The 16,661-nt window shown below is 39.1% G+C and overlaps 1 protein-coding gene across 1 annotated transcript in view; it reads right to left on the minus strand.

Annotated features, from left to right (window-relative positions):
- Positions 1 to 16,661, minus strand: part of LOC134535123 (GRIP and coiled-coil domain-containing protein 2-like) — a 197,824-nt gene that overhangs the window by 97,054 nt on the left and 84,109 nt on the right. Inside the window, exons 9-10 of the mRNA XM_063374105.1 lie at positions 7,619 to 7,726; positions 4,966 to 5,069 (exon numbers count right to left, since the gene is read on the minus strand). Coding sequence (XP_063230175.1) covers positions 4,966 to 5,069; positions 7,619 to 7,726 — 212 coding nt within the window. The remainder of the gene's footprint in view (positions 1 to 4,965; positions 5,070 to 7,618; positions 7,727 to 16,661) is intronic.

Here is a 16,661-nt window from a genome sequence, read left to right on the forward strand (position 1 = left end):
CGTAATCCGGGGAATTCATCCCAGAGGGAACAAGACCACTAACTGACACATGAGGTAGAGGCTTTTGTAAGGTACATGATAGAGGCGTGTCTGGTAAAGGACGAATTTTTGCAGGTTTTCAGACAAGAACAGGGACGGGACCCCACCTGTAGAAAACTACGGCAATATGCTGAGATAGGATGGCCGGAGAAGAGGGAAGTATCGGAAGAAATGAGGTCATATTATCAGTTCAGGCACGAAATTACAGTAGAAGAGGAGTTATTAGTGAAAGGTACCCGACTGGTTATACCACTCCCTCTTCAGCAGAAATGTTTACAATTCATACATGCAGGACATCAGGGAATAACAAAATGTCGGGAAAGGGCCAAAATGTCGGTGTGGTGGATAGGATTGTCCACGCAGCTAGAGGAACTGATAAGAAGTTGCCCTAGATGCATAGAGGAAAGGGTGAACCCAAGGAAACCATTATTGCATGAGCAGTTTCCGTACAGGGCATGGGAGAAAGTGGGGATTGACTTCTTTAAGCAGCAGCAATGGTACATGATAGTTACTGACTACTTCTCGTGTTACTTTGAAATCATACCTATGTCTTCATTGGGGATTGAATTGGTCATCAAGAGTCTCGCGGAAGTCTTTGCAAGGTTTGGTATCCCGAACGTCGTTAGAGCGGACAGTGGATCACAGTTTCTCTCAGAGAAATTCAGAAAATTCAGCTCCTCATATAACTTTAGTATCATCACATCATCTCCACACTATCACTAGTCTAATGGGGAAGTGGAGTTGGTGGTGAAAGTGGCCAAGCAATTAATAAAGAAGAATGAGGATCTTACTTTGGCACTGTTGGCGTACCGTACAATGCCGTTAGCTAATGGATTCAGCCCAGGCGAATTATTCATGGGACAGCGCTTGCGATCTACCCTTCCGATGATGCCATCTAAGCTATCTAGGCAGATCAACCATGAGCAGGTGGTACAGAAGGAAAAACAGAGACAAATCCAACAGGCGGACAGTTATAACCACAGGCACAAGGCTAGAAAATTACCGGACCTAGTAGTAGGAGAGAGGGTTTGGGTTTCGGATCGCAGAGAGTATGGGGAAATTGAAGCAGTGGGGCAGGAACCCAGGTCTTACATAGTGAAATTAGGCCAGCGAAAGTATAGGCGAAACAGAAGGTTTTTAGTGCCAGCACCATTCCCAGGGAAAATTACACAGGCAGAGAAGGGACGAGAAGGGGGGTCGAACATAGAGTTCAAGGAAAATCAGGGGCCGAACATAGAGTTCAAGGAAAATCATAGGGAAGTAGTACAAGAGCAAGAGGGACGAGAAGGGGGGTCGAACATAGAGTTCAAGGAAAATCATAGGGACGTAGTACAAGAGCAAGATAAATCCAGCAGGAGGGACGAGAGGGAAGGAGAAGAGGAGTTTAGAGGATTTGGGGAGGATGACTTGCAGGGGCTACAGGGTGAGAAATATGAGCAACCCAGAAATTCACAGCATCATGCAAGGGGGTTAATAGAGGATAATTCTGGAGGGATAGAGTTAAGGGAGACGGATGCAAGGACATCAAAAAAGCAGAGGAAGCCACCCAGTTGGTTGAGTAATTTTCATTGGAAAGGAGAGAACAGTCTGGACAGCTAAGTAATGTATCAGGTTAATTGTAAAGAGTATTGTCTCATATAAGGGACTGCTTGAGAGGAAGGATGTAAAGCTAAGTAATGTATCAGGTTAATTGTAAAGAGTATTGTGTCATATAAGGGACTGCTTGAGAGGAAAGATGTAAAGGCGGGAAAGCCAGTAAATAAACAAGATGGCTGAACGGTCTAGTGAAGTACTACTGATCTGTGTTATTTCCTTTCCTAGCATAAGATAACAGTACAAATAGAACACTGATAGAAAAAGTTAGGTCTATGCTAACCTATCAAAGCATTATTGGGGTGAAGCAGTAAGTACAGATAATTATTTGAAGAATAGGATACAGATAAAGCTTTAATTGGTAAGACACCGGAAAAAGCCTGGATCGGGAGAAGAATTAATTTATCGCATTTACGTATATTTGGATGTGAAGCATATAAGAGAATAAATGACAATAAAAGGAAGAAATAGACTTCAAAAGTAAAATATATATATATATATTTACTGGTTATGCTCAGGATAGAAAAGGGTATTAGTTGATTGATCCTGACGATCCAACTGATATTACAATAGCTCGGGATGTATTCATTGAGAATGATTCCCAACCACCTACGTTGAAAAATAATGAAGATCGTAACCAGGGATATGATGATGCCCGACCAACTACGTCGAAGAATAATGAAAGTCATAACGATAGAAGTGAGGTTCCCATAATATTTAGAAATGAGAATTTTTCTGAAGATGAAGATTTAGGAAATACTGAAGATGAGGACCCAAATGAAGACGTCGATAATCAAGAAAGTTCTGACGAATTTCTCGACTTTGAAGAACCAGAAGAGGCTGTGAGGAGGAGAAGATATCCGGCAAGGGAGAGACGACCACCAAATTATTTTCATGACAGCGAATACAGTGCTTTGATTATAAATGAAGAATATCCCAAAAGTTTTGAAGAAGTGAAGACTTCAGCTGAGAAAAATAAATGGCTGGACGCCATGGAAAATGAATACAATTCATTGATGGAAAATGATACTCGGGAAATAGTAGATTTACCCAAAGGACAAAAGACAATTCCTTGCAAATGGGTCTTTACAAAGAAAACAGGACCAGACGGTAGCAGAAATGTCTATAAAGCCAGATTAGTGGCGAAGGGTTGTTTCCAGCTGTTCGGTGTTCATTATTCAGAAACATTTGCCCCTGTACTTAGGCATTGTTCATTAAGATTACTATTTGCGCTCTCAGAAGAAAAGGGATTGGAGATTCGTCATGTTGACATAAAAACAGATTTATTGTATGGCGATTTAGATGACGTTTATATGTCGCAACCGCAAAACTTTGAAGTTGAAGATAAAGAAAATTTTGTCTGCAAATTAAAAAAATCAATTTACGGTTAAAAACAAGCCTCTATGTCATGGCATAAGAAGATTGATGAATCTATGTTGAGATTAAATTATAAGAAGTTGGCTTATGACAATTGTATATATTACAAGAACGAAAGAGGAAAAATTCGCTAAGCCAAGAATATAAATTGAAGGATCTCGGAGAAGCTAAAAGATGTCTGGAGATTCGCATAAGAAGAAAAAGGAAACATGAGATATACTTGGACCAGGAGGATTATATTGAAGAGGTAATTAAAAGATTTGGTATGGAAGCATACAAACCTGTTTGCGCTCCATTAGAACCAGCAGCTAAATTAGAAGATGTGAATGGAATTTAAGGGAAGCCCTACAAACAGCTGATTGGATCATTAATGTATTTAGCAGCGTTGACTAGACCAGATATTAGTCATGTTGTCAGTAAGTTGAGTTAATATAACACGAAATATGGCCAACCCCACTGGAACGCTGCACTACGCATAATAAGGTACTTAAAATGATCAAAAGATTTATGTTTGGTGTATAGAAAAAATAATTCTAAATTAACCGGCTATTCAGATGCAGACTGGGCTGGTGAGGGGAACGATAGGAAATCATACACCGGATTTATCTTTACTCTGGCCGATGGAGCAGTATCCTGGGAATCCAGGAAACAGAGGACAGTGGCTGCTTCGTCAACGGAGGCAGAATACCTCGCATTGTCAGAGACGACGAAGGAAGCTCTATATTTGAAGAAGCTGTACTCCGAATTGGAAGAATTTCACCAACAAATTACCATTTTCAATGACAACCAAGGAGCAGGAAAGCTTGCAGTTGATCCAGTCTCACATAGAAAAACGAAACACATAGATGTTTGGTATCATCTTGTCCGGGACGCCGTGGCGAAGAAAGAAGTGGAAGTGAAGTATCTGCCTACGGAGGAGATGGTTGCCGATTATTTAACGAAGGCTCTAACTTATAAAAAAAATGAAGATTTGTATGGACAATTCTGGTCTGAAAATGTTTTGTATTAGATAATATGTGTAAATTTCTTTTTGAAGTTTATATTTTTGTTTAAATATTTGCTGATATAATTAAGGGAGATTGTTGGAAAGTGTACTTATATGAAAAACCTCTTTGGATATATCGATTGTTATCAATACCTTTATTTGCTTCAATATTTTTTTCTCTTTTGCTTATGTATGTCGGTCATGTTTGTGTTCTCATATTTCTGATTACATGCGTTTATCTTAAGTATATTATGGCCTTCTTTTCTTTTTCCACTGTTTCCCTAAATTTCTATAATATATATATGTGTGTGTGTGTGTGTGTGTGAAATTTATATATACCTATAGAGGAAATTTTAATTCCTTCTGACATTATTTAAAAGTAAGCAAAAGTCAGATAATTTGAAGTTTGTTTTAACTTTATAATGTTTTTATCATACAAGATTGTATTAGTTTAGTTTCAGGGTGGTAAAACACAATTATACTCTCTACAAACGTTTGTAATTATTTAAGCCAGTAATAAGGGAAACCTTTAATTTATTGCCTGTTCTGAAATAATGATGACTACATTTTTTAATTTTAGCTAAAGTGAAGACAGGCATACCAAGGAAACGTCTGAAAGCTGTGAATTTTTTTTTTTTCAAAATATAGTATTTCCTTCCCAAATTAAGTATATGAGTAGTCTAAATTCTCCAATTTTATAATGTCTGGAGTAGTTTCATTGCACAATATACAAGCCTGGTAAAGTTGCAGAACTCAGTACTGTCAACAAGAAATATTTAGCAGAAATTCCAATTTCCTTTCTTAAATGTTGTTGGGTTTGTAAACGTAGTTTTTACAGAACTATAATTTACCAACACCAAATATTTAGTCTTATTGGCGTCTGTATATAGCGCAGTAGCAAAACAGTGAACATTTGTACATGAAAAAAATAATTAAAGTGAATTGCTCTGTCTCATCAGAATTATACATACCCATTTGTTTCTTTATTTTTATAGTTTCCTCCAACTCTTTAATCGTTTCTTGATCCTTTAAATCCTTTTTCTTGAGGTTCTCCAAATCTTTCACTAATTCCTTCCTGAAAAACAAGAAGTAATTTTTTTTTTTTTTAGAGTTCTGGGTTCACTGAAATATCTTTCATCTGGTACCTAAACTGAGTTCGGAACATTTTGAAACCCGTCAAAATTAATCACTCGCATTCAGAATTTTTTGGGTTGATTCCAGATTACCTTTTCCGCCAGGTCGCATTACTGCGCTGCGGGTGTTTTCAGTTAGCTGAGCGTTTATCGTTACTGTCATTTTTTATTTCATTACAGTGTTTTCTAGTGCCTTGTATTTATTTCCAGAGTATATTTCTGTAACTATTTTTTAAAGAATAGATCGGAATCACAAACGTAACGTGAATTTAGAGACTTTTTGAAACAGTGACACTCATCTGTGTTTTAATAACCTTAGGGCAGCTTATTGTAACGTGTTAAAAATACCATTGTATTAATTTTTTCTTTGGCATCCACATAAAAACCATATCGACGTTCAGTAATCCGGCCAAATAGCTAAATCGTTAAGGAGGTGGTCCAGAAAATTATGACTACAAGTCCTTTCAGATTTTGGCGTGAAGTCACTGATAATGTGCGCTGATAAAAATAGTAAATAATTGAAATTTGTTACATATGTAGTAAAAGTTACTTCAATTGTACCAGGAATCATAATATTGGCATTTTGAACTATCAAATTCATTTTACCCAAACTTTTTCACTATTTATTTGAACTTATTTACATTAACTTCGGTAATATTCTTTTTCCATACATTAACTTAGCATCTTGTCTTATCATAGGGGGACAGTCGTATAGTACCGACCATTACTAGTTCTCACTTCTGAACTAGATAGCAGCATTTTGCAGGCGTTCGTGAATACCGTTTACCTTCATAGTTCATATTTTTTGGGGATTACCAGCTTTGTTCATAGTTGTGGGAATCGTGATCCGGTGAAGGTGTTCGTTTACATTGCGTGCGTGATAAGTTGTTTTGACGAAGTCGTGTCTCCTTTCTGAGGTAAGTTGTTTCTTTTTTAGCATCCACTTAATCTCGAGTATGAGGTAAAATTACATGGTATTAAATTCATGATATTACTTGAGACAAATGTGTTGTAGGTACAGTAGCAACCAATAAATATATCAACAAAATAAACACATTAAAGTTTTTTTCTCTTTTTTGAAAGAAAATTGGCTGAAAATGAAAGAAGAAAGAAAGGAAAATGGAAAGAGTATGATATAAAAAAGGAAATACAAGAAGTTGTTTCGCACAAAATAACACAACGTCAAGCAGCTGAGATATTTTCTGTTCCAAAAACTACGTTAGGAGATAGACTGAGAGCCATTACATCTGGTGAAACCGTGAATCTAACCCCTCAGACGGGCAAATATCAAATGACTTCTGATAGTGAAATGGAAAAACAACTTGTTTTTTATATGCAAGATCAGGACGACAGATTCATGCCTCTCAGGAGGAGAGAATTTATGACATTAACATTCGATTTGGCTTAGCATCTAAAGTTGCCTCGCCAGTTTAATAAGAGACACAAAATTGCTGGATTTTATTATGACTTTATGGCTCGTCATCCCGAGCTTGCTTTGAGAACACAACGATCACAACGATCAGAGATCCTTACCTCAACACCTTATAAAGATCTACTTGTGTAGAAAAAACAATTGACTGAAGAGAAAAGGATAAAAGCAGAGATGAGAAGGTCTGAAAGACATGAAAAGAGAGGTGAAAAAATCGTAAAAATAAGAAAGTTCGGGGCCACTAGATAAATGGAAAGGAAGAAAGACGAGATCACTATAAAACTATACTTTTGTGAAAATTATAACAGGAAAAAGCCTACAGAAGACAAAACAGCGTGTGTGTATCATTTGTCGTGAATCATTTGAAGAATACTGAGTGCAGTGTGTCGAATGTAAAGGTTGGGCACATGTTGAATGTACATCTCAAGAAGGCATATTATATTTTTAATGTGACTATTGCAGAAAGCTATTGTAAGCTAGTGTAAAGAAATGTTGTCATGTTATGACTTTTTTCTTATGAAAGATAATATAATTACTGTACGAACTTCTTTAGAGAAATATTAAAGTCAAATAATTGTTTTTTCTTAGTTTCTTATATTAAAATTTTCTTATAATTAAAATATTAGTAATTAAGAACTTAAAACTTCTAAAATAATGGCTAGTCGGTACTGGACGACAATTTTTCGCACTACAAAGTAAAGCCTTTTTTATATTTGGAAATAAAGAAAGATTTCTAATATAATTCAAGAAATAATATATATTTAAATGAAGAACTAGTTAAGATAACAGATGAATGTATAAAAATGCGATATTTAAATACATTACCATAATTACCGTTAAAAAACTTGAGGTGGTCTGTACTGTACCACAGGAAAAGCAGACTGTCTACTGGTGGGAGGACTGCAGTCACTCGCTCTCCACCGCCGTGATTCGAGGCTCGATTCCCGGCGGGATCCCATTTCGCCCGCCCTTGCATTCCTACAATGCTCCATCCTCGTCACGTCACCTCTCACCCGTCTGTGACGACCTCAGTGTTGGCGCCACTTCAAGCACTGGCCTTACCTTCGGCTCTCGTCCTTCTTCAGTTGATCCTTCTCTGTTTCAGAGCGGGACCTCATGTCCTTTATGCTGGCACTCAGCTTGGCATTTTCACTTGTCAGTTCCACCAGCCTGCAAGAACACATTACACTTACAGTCATGTTGATGTGACACTGTTCGTTCTTTTGTATTCAGAATGAGAAATGTGGACATAAAAACTTATGTAAAATTTCAAACTGTCCTGACTTAATATGGTAAATTATTTAATTAGTTTACTGGCGTATGAGCATAAATAGCAACTAATTTTTTTCCCACCAGTAAACATTCTGCTTGTTTTATTATTTAGAATGTACTTGCATGTACATCAGTTCATATGAATATTCAAACGCTGCTGCAATTTATTTCGTCAAACTTGGTACAAGTTAAATGAGTTATACAAGTTCAAGGAAGGGCTGGGGAGTTATACTTTTGTGTTTGGATGGTTTTTATATAATAAATAACTTAATAAGTTAAGTACCATTTTACTAAATGGTACTAATAATAGCTTGAGAAATTAAATATTTAATGTTATTACCACAGTATATATATTTTTTTGGAACTTCGGGAAACCATATATTTAATTAATGCACATTTTGCTTAACTGACATCTTACAGACACACACTGTTGGAAAAGGACTAACATCACAACCTTGAAGACATTGGCACACCTAGACTTCAAAACTGAGAGGGGCTTTGTATGCAATGACAAATTAAGTATTTTCAGTTATGTGCTGTTACTAAAGTTAGGGCAAGAAAATAAATAGTAAATATAGTTTCTAGTAAGTTTTTTGAGATGGATATCTTCATTGAAATAAAATTTATTTAAACCATAGGTGTTCCTAACTTGTTCCTTGATCAATATAACTACAATAATGTAACATTGTTCAGTGTTTTGCTATATGTATCACCCCCAAAATCCTAAAACAAAAGGAAACAATTTGAAATCAAACAGCAGGCAAAGAGGTTATACCCCCCGCTTATGCTCCTGGCAATATCTGTTTACAGCCCTAATATTCTGAATAATTACCCTCATCTTGTCGCTTCTCTGATTCACTGTTCGTATTTGTGTGTGACACTCCAGTGCAGAACTTTATAACACTAGCCACCAATCACTCTCTCTTCAACACACTCACCGACTCCAAGACTCTCTTGGAAAAGTGGCGGTCCCAAATGTTTTGGGGTCCTGGACAATTTACTATTGCGGGTGCTAATATTTTTAGGGAGGGACTTGATCAGGTGGCTTGGGGGAAATGTGTTATGGAATACACACCACCTTACCCCGGAAAACTATACAATTAAACTCTTTAAAACATCGTTTGTAAGCCAATCTTGAACTTACATTCTGATGATTATGATGCTAAATTATCTTATAAAATGATTATATATGTTTCCTAATAAATTTTTGTCTGGTTAGTTTTATAACTTCTAACGATTAAACCCCGGTGAAATCGTGTCATTTTACGAGGCAATACAATCTTTAAAAGTTTTTTTTAAGTACAAAATCGTGAAAACTCAGTTGAAATCGGAGCATTACAAATCTCCATTATTTCCCCCACAGAAAACTAGACAAACAAGACATAATATTGACGGGGATTGGAAGCTCTCCGCAACAGTCTCTCTGAAGACAGTCTAGAGTAGGGCGCTACTGCGACCATCTCCAGTGTTCACGAGCAGGGCCGTCCAACGTCCCGGGGGCATACAGTTCTGTCTTGTCCGCTCCACGATGCTTCATGTACACCTTTTCAAAACCCTTCAATTAAGAAATAATAATCTCAAGAATACACGTTACCGGCCTTATCTGAAAACGTGATCTGTGCGCATCGCATAACTTATATAAGGTTTCCAACAAATTCTATTAGACTTGCAATTTTCGTTATACTATTAGGGTTAACGCAGGTAGAAATTTCTAAACTCAACACCGGGCCCTGGGGATCGCATCCCCCCTCACCACGTCCTCCTCAATGTCCCTAGACGCTTTAATGCCTTCAAGACATATCACATTTGTAGAGAAGGTTGCGTGACTGTGCCTAATCTTTGGTGGCCTGTCAAGAGTAAAGGAGGGGGGGGGGGAGAGAGACTACTCTTTGCTTTTGCAATGACACTTCGTATACTTTACTTGTGCTTCATGTTTACTTGGATTATTTATAAATTATAAATACACCCAACAAATGATTGAATATAAACTAGGTACTTTAAAAAAGGAACATCTGAATTTGTTAAATTTAAACATAACCACGATTTACCTTTTGAATGACTATTATTTAGTTTTTATTAGAATTAAAATATGTTTTGAAAAATCGTCAATATCATTAGCATTAAAAATAATATTCTAATGCACATCCAACAAACAAACAAAAACGGAAAATTAATTTACCCCAATGTAATTATAACCAACGTCTCAATATCGCATTCGCTTTGAAAGTCTGATGCGCTACAATTTTTTTTTTAAGATAAGTGGCACACTTACAAGTTGGGTAGTCACCAGTGAGCTAACCCCCCTCCATTTGTTCAATGTTATTATTTATGTTACCCCGAGTCGTTGTGTACTTTGTGCTGGTTGTTTGTTGTTGTTGTTGTTGTAGTATCTGTTGGTGTATGGGTAAGGTTAAGAAGACGTTTAGGCCAACACAAATAACATTCATATCTTACCCGAGATTCGAACCCAGAGCCCCCGCACCGATACAGGGCGTGTTGCGTGTTGCTGCCGATTTTCTACACAACTGTACACAACACACGCGTGACCTGTTACCATCGAATCAATATTTCATTATGGATTATATATGTTTTTTTGCTTAAAGGGTTAGTATTTTATTACATTTTAATACTATAAAGAACGTACAATAAGTTTACATTAATTTGAAACGTCATACGGTTGTTAGAAAGGAGTATAAACTCTTGGATGTATCGCTACTGCAAGCCATCGTGGTCGCGTGCCTTGTTTTGCAAGGCGAGAAGCAGTAAGGGTAACAGGTAACCAATTATACTAGAACTACCTGTATTTCTCCGTGTGCAGCAGGATCAACAATGGCGTTTAGTACAGCTACTTATATCATTACTTTATTAAGTAAGAAATAGGGTGTATAAGAAGTGCTTCGTCAACCATAACTTTATCAAGTAGTACGGTTTGAACATTATGAATTAAACATGCATATAAGTAAGGATTATAAAATAAGCACTACTCAACGAAGTAATACTTGGGTACCAAAGATGTATAAAATATAACCTCGGTAACGAGCAAATTCATGTGTCCTCATTCGAAACTCGGAGACGAAATGTAACGTAGAATTATTTAAAAAAATGACGAGCGTGATAAATATACGCAAATTGTGTTTTCACCTACATTTCTGGACATGAATCATATGTATTTTCCGCACCTGCCCATAGAATTTGCTGCCGGATCAGCTACGCTGTGTGCCGCAAATCAGTGACTTATCGGCACAGTTTGACCCTTTTCATTTATTTGATAGTTTGACGAGAATTAAGTGGCTCAGATGAATTTTTTTTTTTACTGTTTCTAAGGGGGGACCCTCCCAATTTTAAACTTTACCCAGTCTGTGGTACCCGGCTAGCACTGAGCGGCCGGACACGCTACACTGTCCCACGCTGGGTTCCCCTCTCATTTTTGCTTTATATGTAGTGAGTTATCTTTTGTTTCGTCAAGTTAGTGTTTTGTGTTCGCGGGTGTTTCCCGTCACCAAAATGCAGTAAATTCAGTGTTACCCACCGCAAATGGTGAAATTTCCTTTTTTTTTTCCGGTTTTAATTTTGCCCTTTTTCAAGTCTTATTTACTTTCTACTCACTACACATGATCGATTTCTCTGCGTCGTGTGGTTCCAACTCCACCCTCGGATTGCGGTTCATCTGCTCTTGTGGCCCAACTCGTCTGATGGGTCAGCTAAAAAATTCTCCGTGCGAACACGGAGCCCTTGTTTCGCCGGCCCGCTTTCTCTTGGGCTGGCCTCCTATCTCAACCTTACTTCACAATCTTCTCCGCGTAGCTGGCAAGAAGATAAGTTTGCTACAAGCCTGTTCTATTTCCTTTTACTTCTAGTGTGAGTGTAAATAATGTTAAAACGCCTAAATTATTATTGTTACGAAACGTAAGCAAGGCAGCGGCGCGTAGGTGCAGAGCTGAGTAGTATATAATAGCCGGTCCTGAAACTGGCTTCTGGCTGTGGTGCTTGGTGCCGAGCCACATCTCTGACGTCACGTCGGCCATCTTGGACGAGCGTAACGGGACACAGCGCAACGGGACACGATGTAACAGGACATAACGTAACGGGACAAGTAGATCACGGCGGCCATTTTGGATCCGCCATCTTGGATCCGCCATCTTGGATGACGTCATTTTGTTTTCTCGAACTTTCCACCATTTTGTTTTCCGCCATCTTGGATTATGACGTCACCGTTGCAATTTCCGTTACGGCCGCCATCTTTAACTTTTTTATTTATTATCCGATTTTAATGAAATTTTTTTTAAATTTATAAAAAAAATTAAATTAATAAAATTTTAATAAAATATTTATAAATATTGAACTTTTTAGACACGGAGTTCGGAGTCCTCGGTTCGAACCCGACGAGGTCAAAAAATTAAAAATGGCGACCGATCCTTCCCCCTGTGGTGGCTGCTGACAGACTGCCCCCCACCACTTTTTTCAAAGCATATATATCGACAGTGAGCATGACGTCATGTCCGCCATCTTGTCTTCGATGTTGGAAACCATCATCATTGTATCGGCGGCGAGAGTGCGCTGACGCCTAGTTAGTTTGATTCTTACCCGCTAGAGTGCAGTAATCATTTATTACTGTGACACCCGCCATCTTGAAATTTGGCCGCCATCTTGAAAATCCGTAATTTTAATGCTAGAGATTCGGGAAAAAGTTCAAAATCCATTAAATAAATTTGTAATCTATATACTGATTGATTAGATCGACTAAGGTCCTTGGTTTGATCCCTGGCCGATACAAAACAACTTTAATTTAAAAAAATACTAAAAAAGTGACAGGATTGAGAAAATAAAAAACACCGCAAGTACTTTTAAAAACTTTTATTACATAAATTCAATACACTACTACAAGCACAAAAAATAATACACAGACATAGAACTAAAGTCTTGTGGATTTCTCGATGTCTGCATCTGCCACCCACGAATTAAAGCGAGCTGGAAAGCCCCACCACTTGACGTAGGACAGTCCTTTTCTTCGTTTTATAATCTTCTCCACCAAGTACATATCAGGATACAACGTAGGCTGAATCTCTTCGGCATAGAAGCCGCCACGGATAGGTTTGTGGTCCAAATCTTCGAGGTAGTAGGTCCTAGGCTCTGATTCACGAACATGTGTCACACGGAAAAGTTCGGGACTCCAGTTCGCAGTGAAACCTTTCTCGAAGATACCTTTCTGCTTGGAGATTCGCACAATGTCACCGACGTTAGCTTTACGCTTTCGTGGATCTTTCTTCTTCATGTTGGAAAACACTGTTCGAAGCAGGCGATTGTCCCTTACATCCTTTGGCTTCATTTTCGTGGTAGAATGCACCGCGGAATTATACTCGTTTATTAGTTTCGGCAAGATGTCAAGCCACTTGTAATTTCCGTTAGCCGTGAACTGCCGCCACATCTTGGAACGCAAAGTTCTGTTAAACCTTTCGACAACGGAGGCTTTGACGTTACTAAATGTAGAGTAGTGTTTGATGCCATACTTCTTCATCAAAGCCTTGAAGGTTGCATTGTAGAATTCTTTCCCGAGGTCCGTTTGCAGGTGCGACGGTACACGTCCATCACGCAAAATATTGTTCATGGCCTTGGCTACTTCAGTTGCAGTCTTTGATTTGACAGGTCTAGCCCAAGCGAACTTGCTATAAACATCGATGACTGTCAACATGTACTTGAAACCTTTATTCATTCGGGAATACGGTATCATCTCAACAAGGTCCGCCTGGAATAAATCATCAATTCCACGAACTATGACTTTGCGACGAAGGTATTTTCGTCTAGCAGGAGCATGAAGTTCGTGAGCGATTCCGGTTCGACTCATTGTATGTAGCCGGCTTCCCTCAGTTCTTCAAGTATGGAGACTATTTCGTTGATGTGCGAATAGTTTCCTACGCTAAGCGAAGCATGTAGAATTCTAAGGCGATCAACTAATTCATTAGGATCGTCCCAATATACATAGTCAAATATCTGACCACTTTCTAGCTTTTTTAAACCTTCGCCATGTATTGTTAGTTCACTGAAGAAATTAGCGAGAATGTCGATTTTTTCATGATCTACGTCTTTATATACACCACTATCTGGATCGTTATCGCGAAAATGTGCATTGGTTAGCTCTAGCAGTTTTTTGTACTCTTGTAAGTCTTTGTGAGAATATCCTTTAGGCTCCCTGCGAAACAGCAATTCGTACAGACCAGGAGTCCCGCGCGTTTTGAACTCTTCTACGCGAACGATATTTCCTGGTAGAAAATATATTTCTTTAGCACCGAGGAACCACTTATTATGTTTTCTGTACACTCCATAGGTCGTGTCATTATTCCGACTCGTAAACGATATCAGGTATGGTCGGACCATTGCATTCACTTGATGTCCCTTTTTCGGTATTTTTTTCTTGTGCATGGTCTCTGTACTTGTTAAGTCTTCTTCTTCTCGATCTGGTTCATACTTTCTCTTCTTTACAGTTGGCATTTCATCTTCAACTTCTGTCTTCACAATGATAGCTGGTTCTTCCATGTTTTTAAGTTCGTCGAGGCGACTAGTGATTGGTTTAAATATCTCCTCATTTTCCATCTCACGTGCAAGTCTGGTTCGTCTAGCAAGTAAATATTTTTCACGAACAGACTGTATAGCTCGATGAAGGTCACTGGCCAGGTCTGACATTGTACTGGCTGAAAACGTATTGCAAGTCCTCTTTATATACTTTTTTATTCATTCGCAGAAATTTCTTTCTTGTGTGTGGCAAAATCTTAATTAGTTGACAAGTGAGATAGTGATGCTTTCAGACTACTTTGAAAAGTCCTCAAATCGTCACGTCTTTGTGCATTCGATACTTCGATCATGTCGCGAATGCGAGAATCCGAGGCTTCCACACGCAGGTCGATGGCAACGAGATACTCTATTATTTCGTTTGTCACACTTTCTACTTTTTGAGACAGTAGTATAATGTATTTGCGGATATCAGAGTCGGGGCATACAGTATGTCTGCTGCTACGACCGAATTTCGAAATGCTATGACTCATGTTTGACGATAAACTGATCGAAACCTCGTCTGTACCTGCCCTTATATAGAGGCCAGTCCTTTACGATGACTATGAATCCGTGATCGTCTTTCCAACACAAGGAACACATGTCTTTGAATTCCTGAAACGACATGTCGGTGTTTACGTGGTCGTCGTAGGCGTGACGTAAATTAAGTTCGTCCATGCGAAAAAGCACTATAACATTCGCATTATCACGCAGCAAATGTTTGGGTATTCTACTGTACGTCTGACACAGGTATACGCAGTCTACCTTGACGTGCCTGCCCATGGAAAAGTACTCTTGTATAATACCCTGCTTCTCGCACATTACATCGTCGAACACAAACACGGAATTAGGCTTTGCTTCGTCGGTAGACACCACATCGATATTATCGCTAAACGGAAAATACTCCAGTCCTTCCACCGAGCGTAGAACAGTTGCTAGGCGCTGGTACTTTGGCTGTTGCAACGACTTGGAATACAAGTAAACGTTCTCGAACCGAAGACCGTTTGGCTCCTCCAGTAAACTCAGTAGAACGCACGTCTTGCCACAGTTTGACGGTCCCGCCATTATGCATCGTACAGCAGAAGGCAACAGTAAGCCATGTCGCGATTCGCGACCGCTAGTTTCATCGTTTTGCGTAATGCGCACGGGCAAACAAACATCTTGCTTGACGACCTGCATTGTACTAAATAAATTGTATATAATCAAACACATTTATACTTTCTGGTCAGTTGCGCGTAATGACTCGAAGAGGTAAGAACAATAAACACATCGGTGCAGGACTCGTAAACTCGCTGATAAACAATCTACCATTCGAGCTACACATTCCCGGCTACAGATTTTGCGGCCCCGGCACTAAACTATCGAAAAGGTTAGCTCGCGGTGACGTGGGCATTAATTCTCTCGACGAAAAGTGCAAGCAGCACGATATTGCGTATTCCCTCAGCAAGGATCTGGAATCCAGGCACCGGGCCGACGAGACATTGGCACAGGAAGCTGAAAATATTAGTAAATCGTCACACGCGGGTCTAGGAGAAAAAATCGCGGCCTGGGGCGTATCTAAAATCATGAAGGCAAAGACCAAATTAGGACTGGGTGCTCGTCGAGCCAGCTCCATCAAGTCAAAGACTAACTCACGCAAGACCAAACGCAAGACTGGAGCAGGCATACAAAAAGCCAAGCAAAAATTACAGACTCTCGACAAGAAGATTATAGGATGATTTCTTCCTTTGCTTTTGCCTGCATTGGGTGCTCTCGGCGGCCTCATCGGTGCAACGAGCGGTATAGTGCGGGCAGTCAACACTTCGAAGAATGAGCGAAAGCAGTTAAAAGAAGCACGTAGACATAATGCAAGCATGGAAGCCATTGCCATCGGTAAAAAAAACGGCGCAGGACTGTACTTACGTCCTCACAAATCAGGCCGAGGCATGAAAAAGAAACGAAAATCCTAAGTTCTCTGCCGAAACGACCGCTCACCAACGTAGATTTAATAAAGTACGCACGCAAATTGAAAATACCAAATTTCTGCGGCGTGTTTATGCGAGACACTTTACCCAGCAAACCAAAAACCAACGAACGCGCCATAATTAATTTAGACACGACTGCAGGTCGCGGCACGCACTGGGTAGCGTATATAAAGTCTGGAAAAAAAGCTACTTACTACGACAGTTTCGGTAATTTGAGACCTCCGCCTGAACTTAGGCGGTACCTGGGCCGGACCACTACACTGTTCTACAATTACGAAACGGAACAGAGGCCTAATCAAACAAACTGCGGACACTTGTGTCTTCGC

The sequence above is a fragment of the Bacillus rossius genome, chromosome 1, assembly GCF_032445375.1.
Source record: "Bacillus rossius redtenbacheri isolate Brsri chromosome 1, Brsri_v3, whole genome shotgun sequence".
NCBI classification, from domain to species: Eukaryota; Metazoa; Arthropoda; class Insecta; order Phasmatodea; family Bacillidae; genus Bacillus; species Bacillus rossius.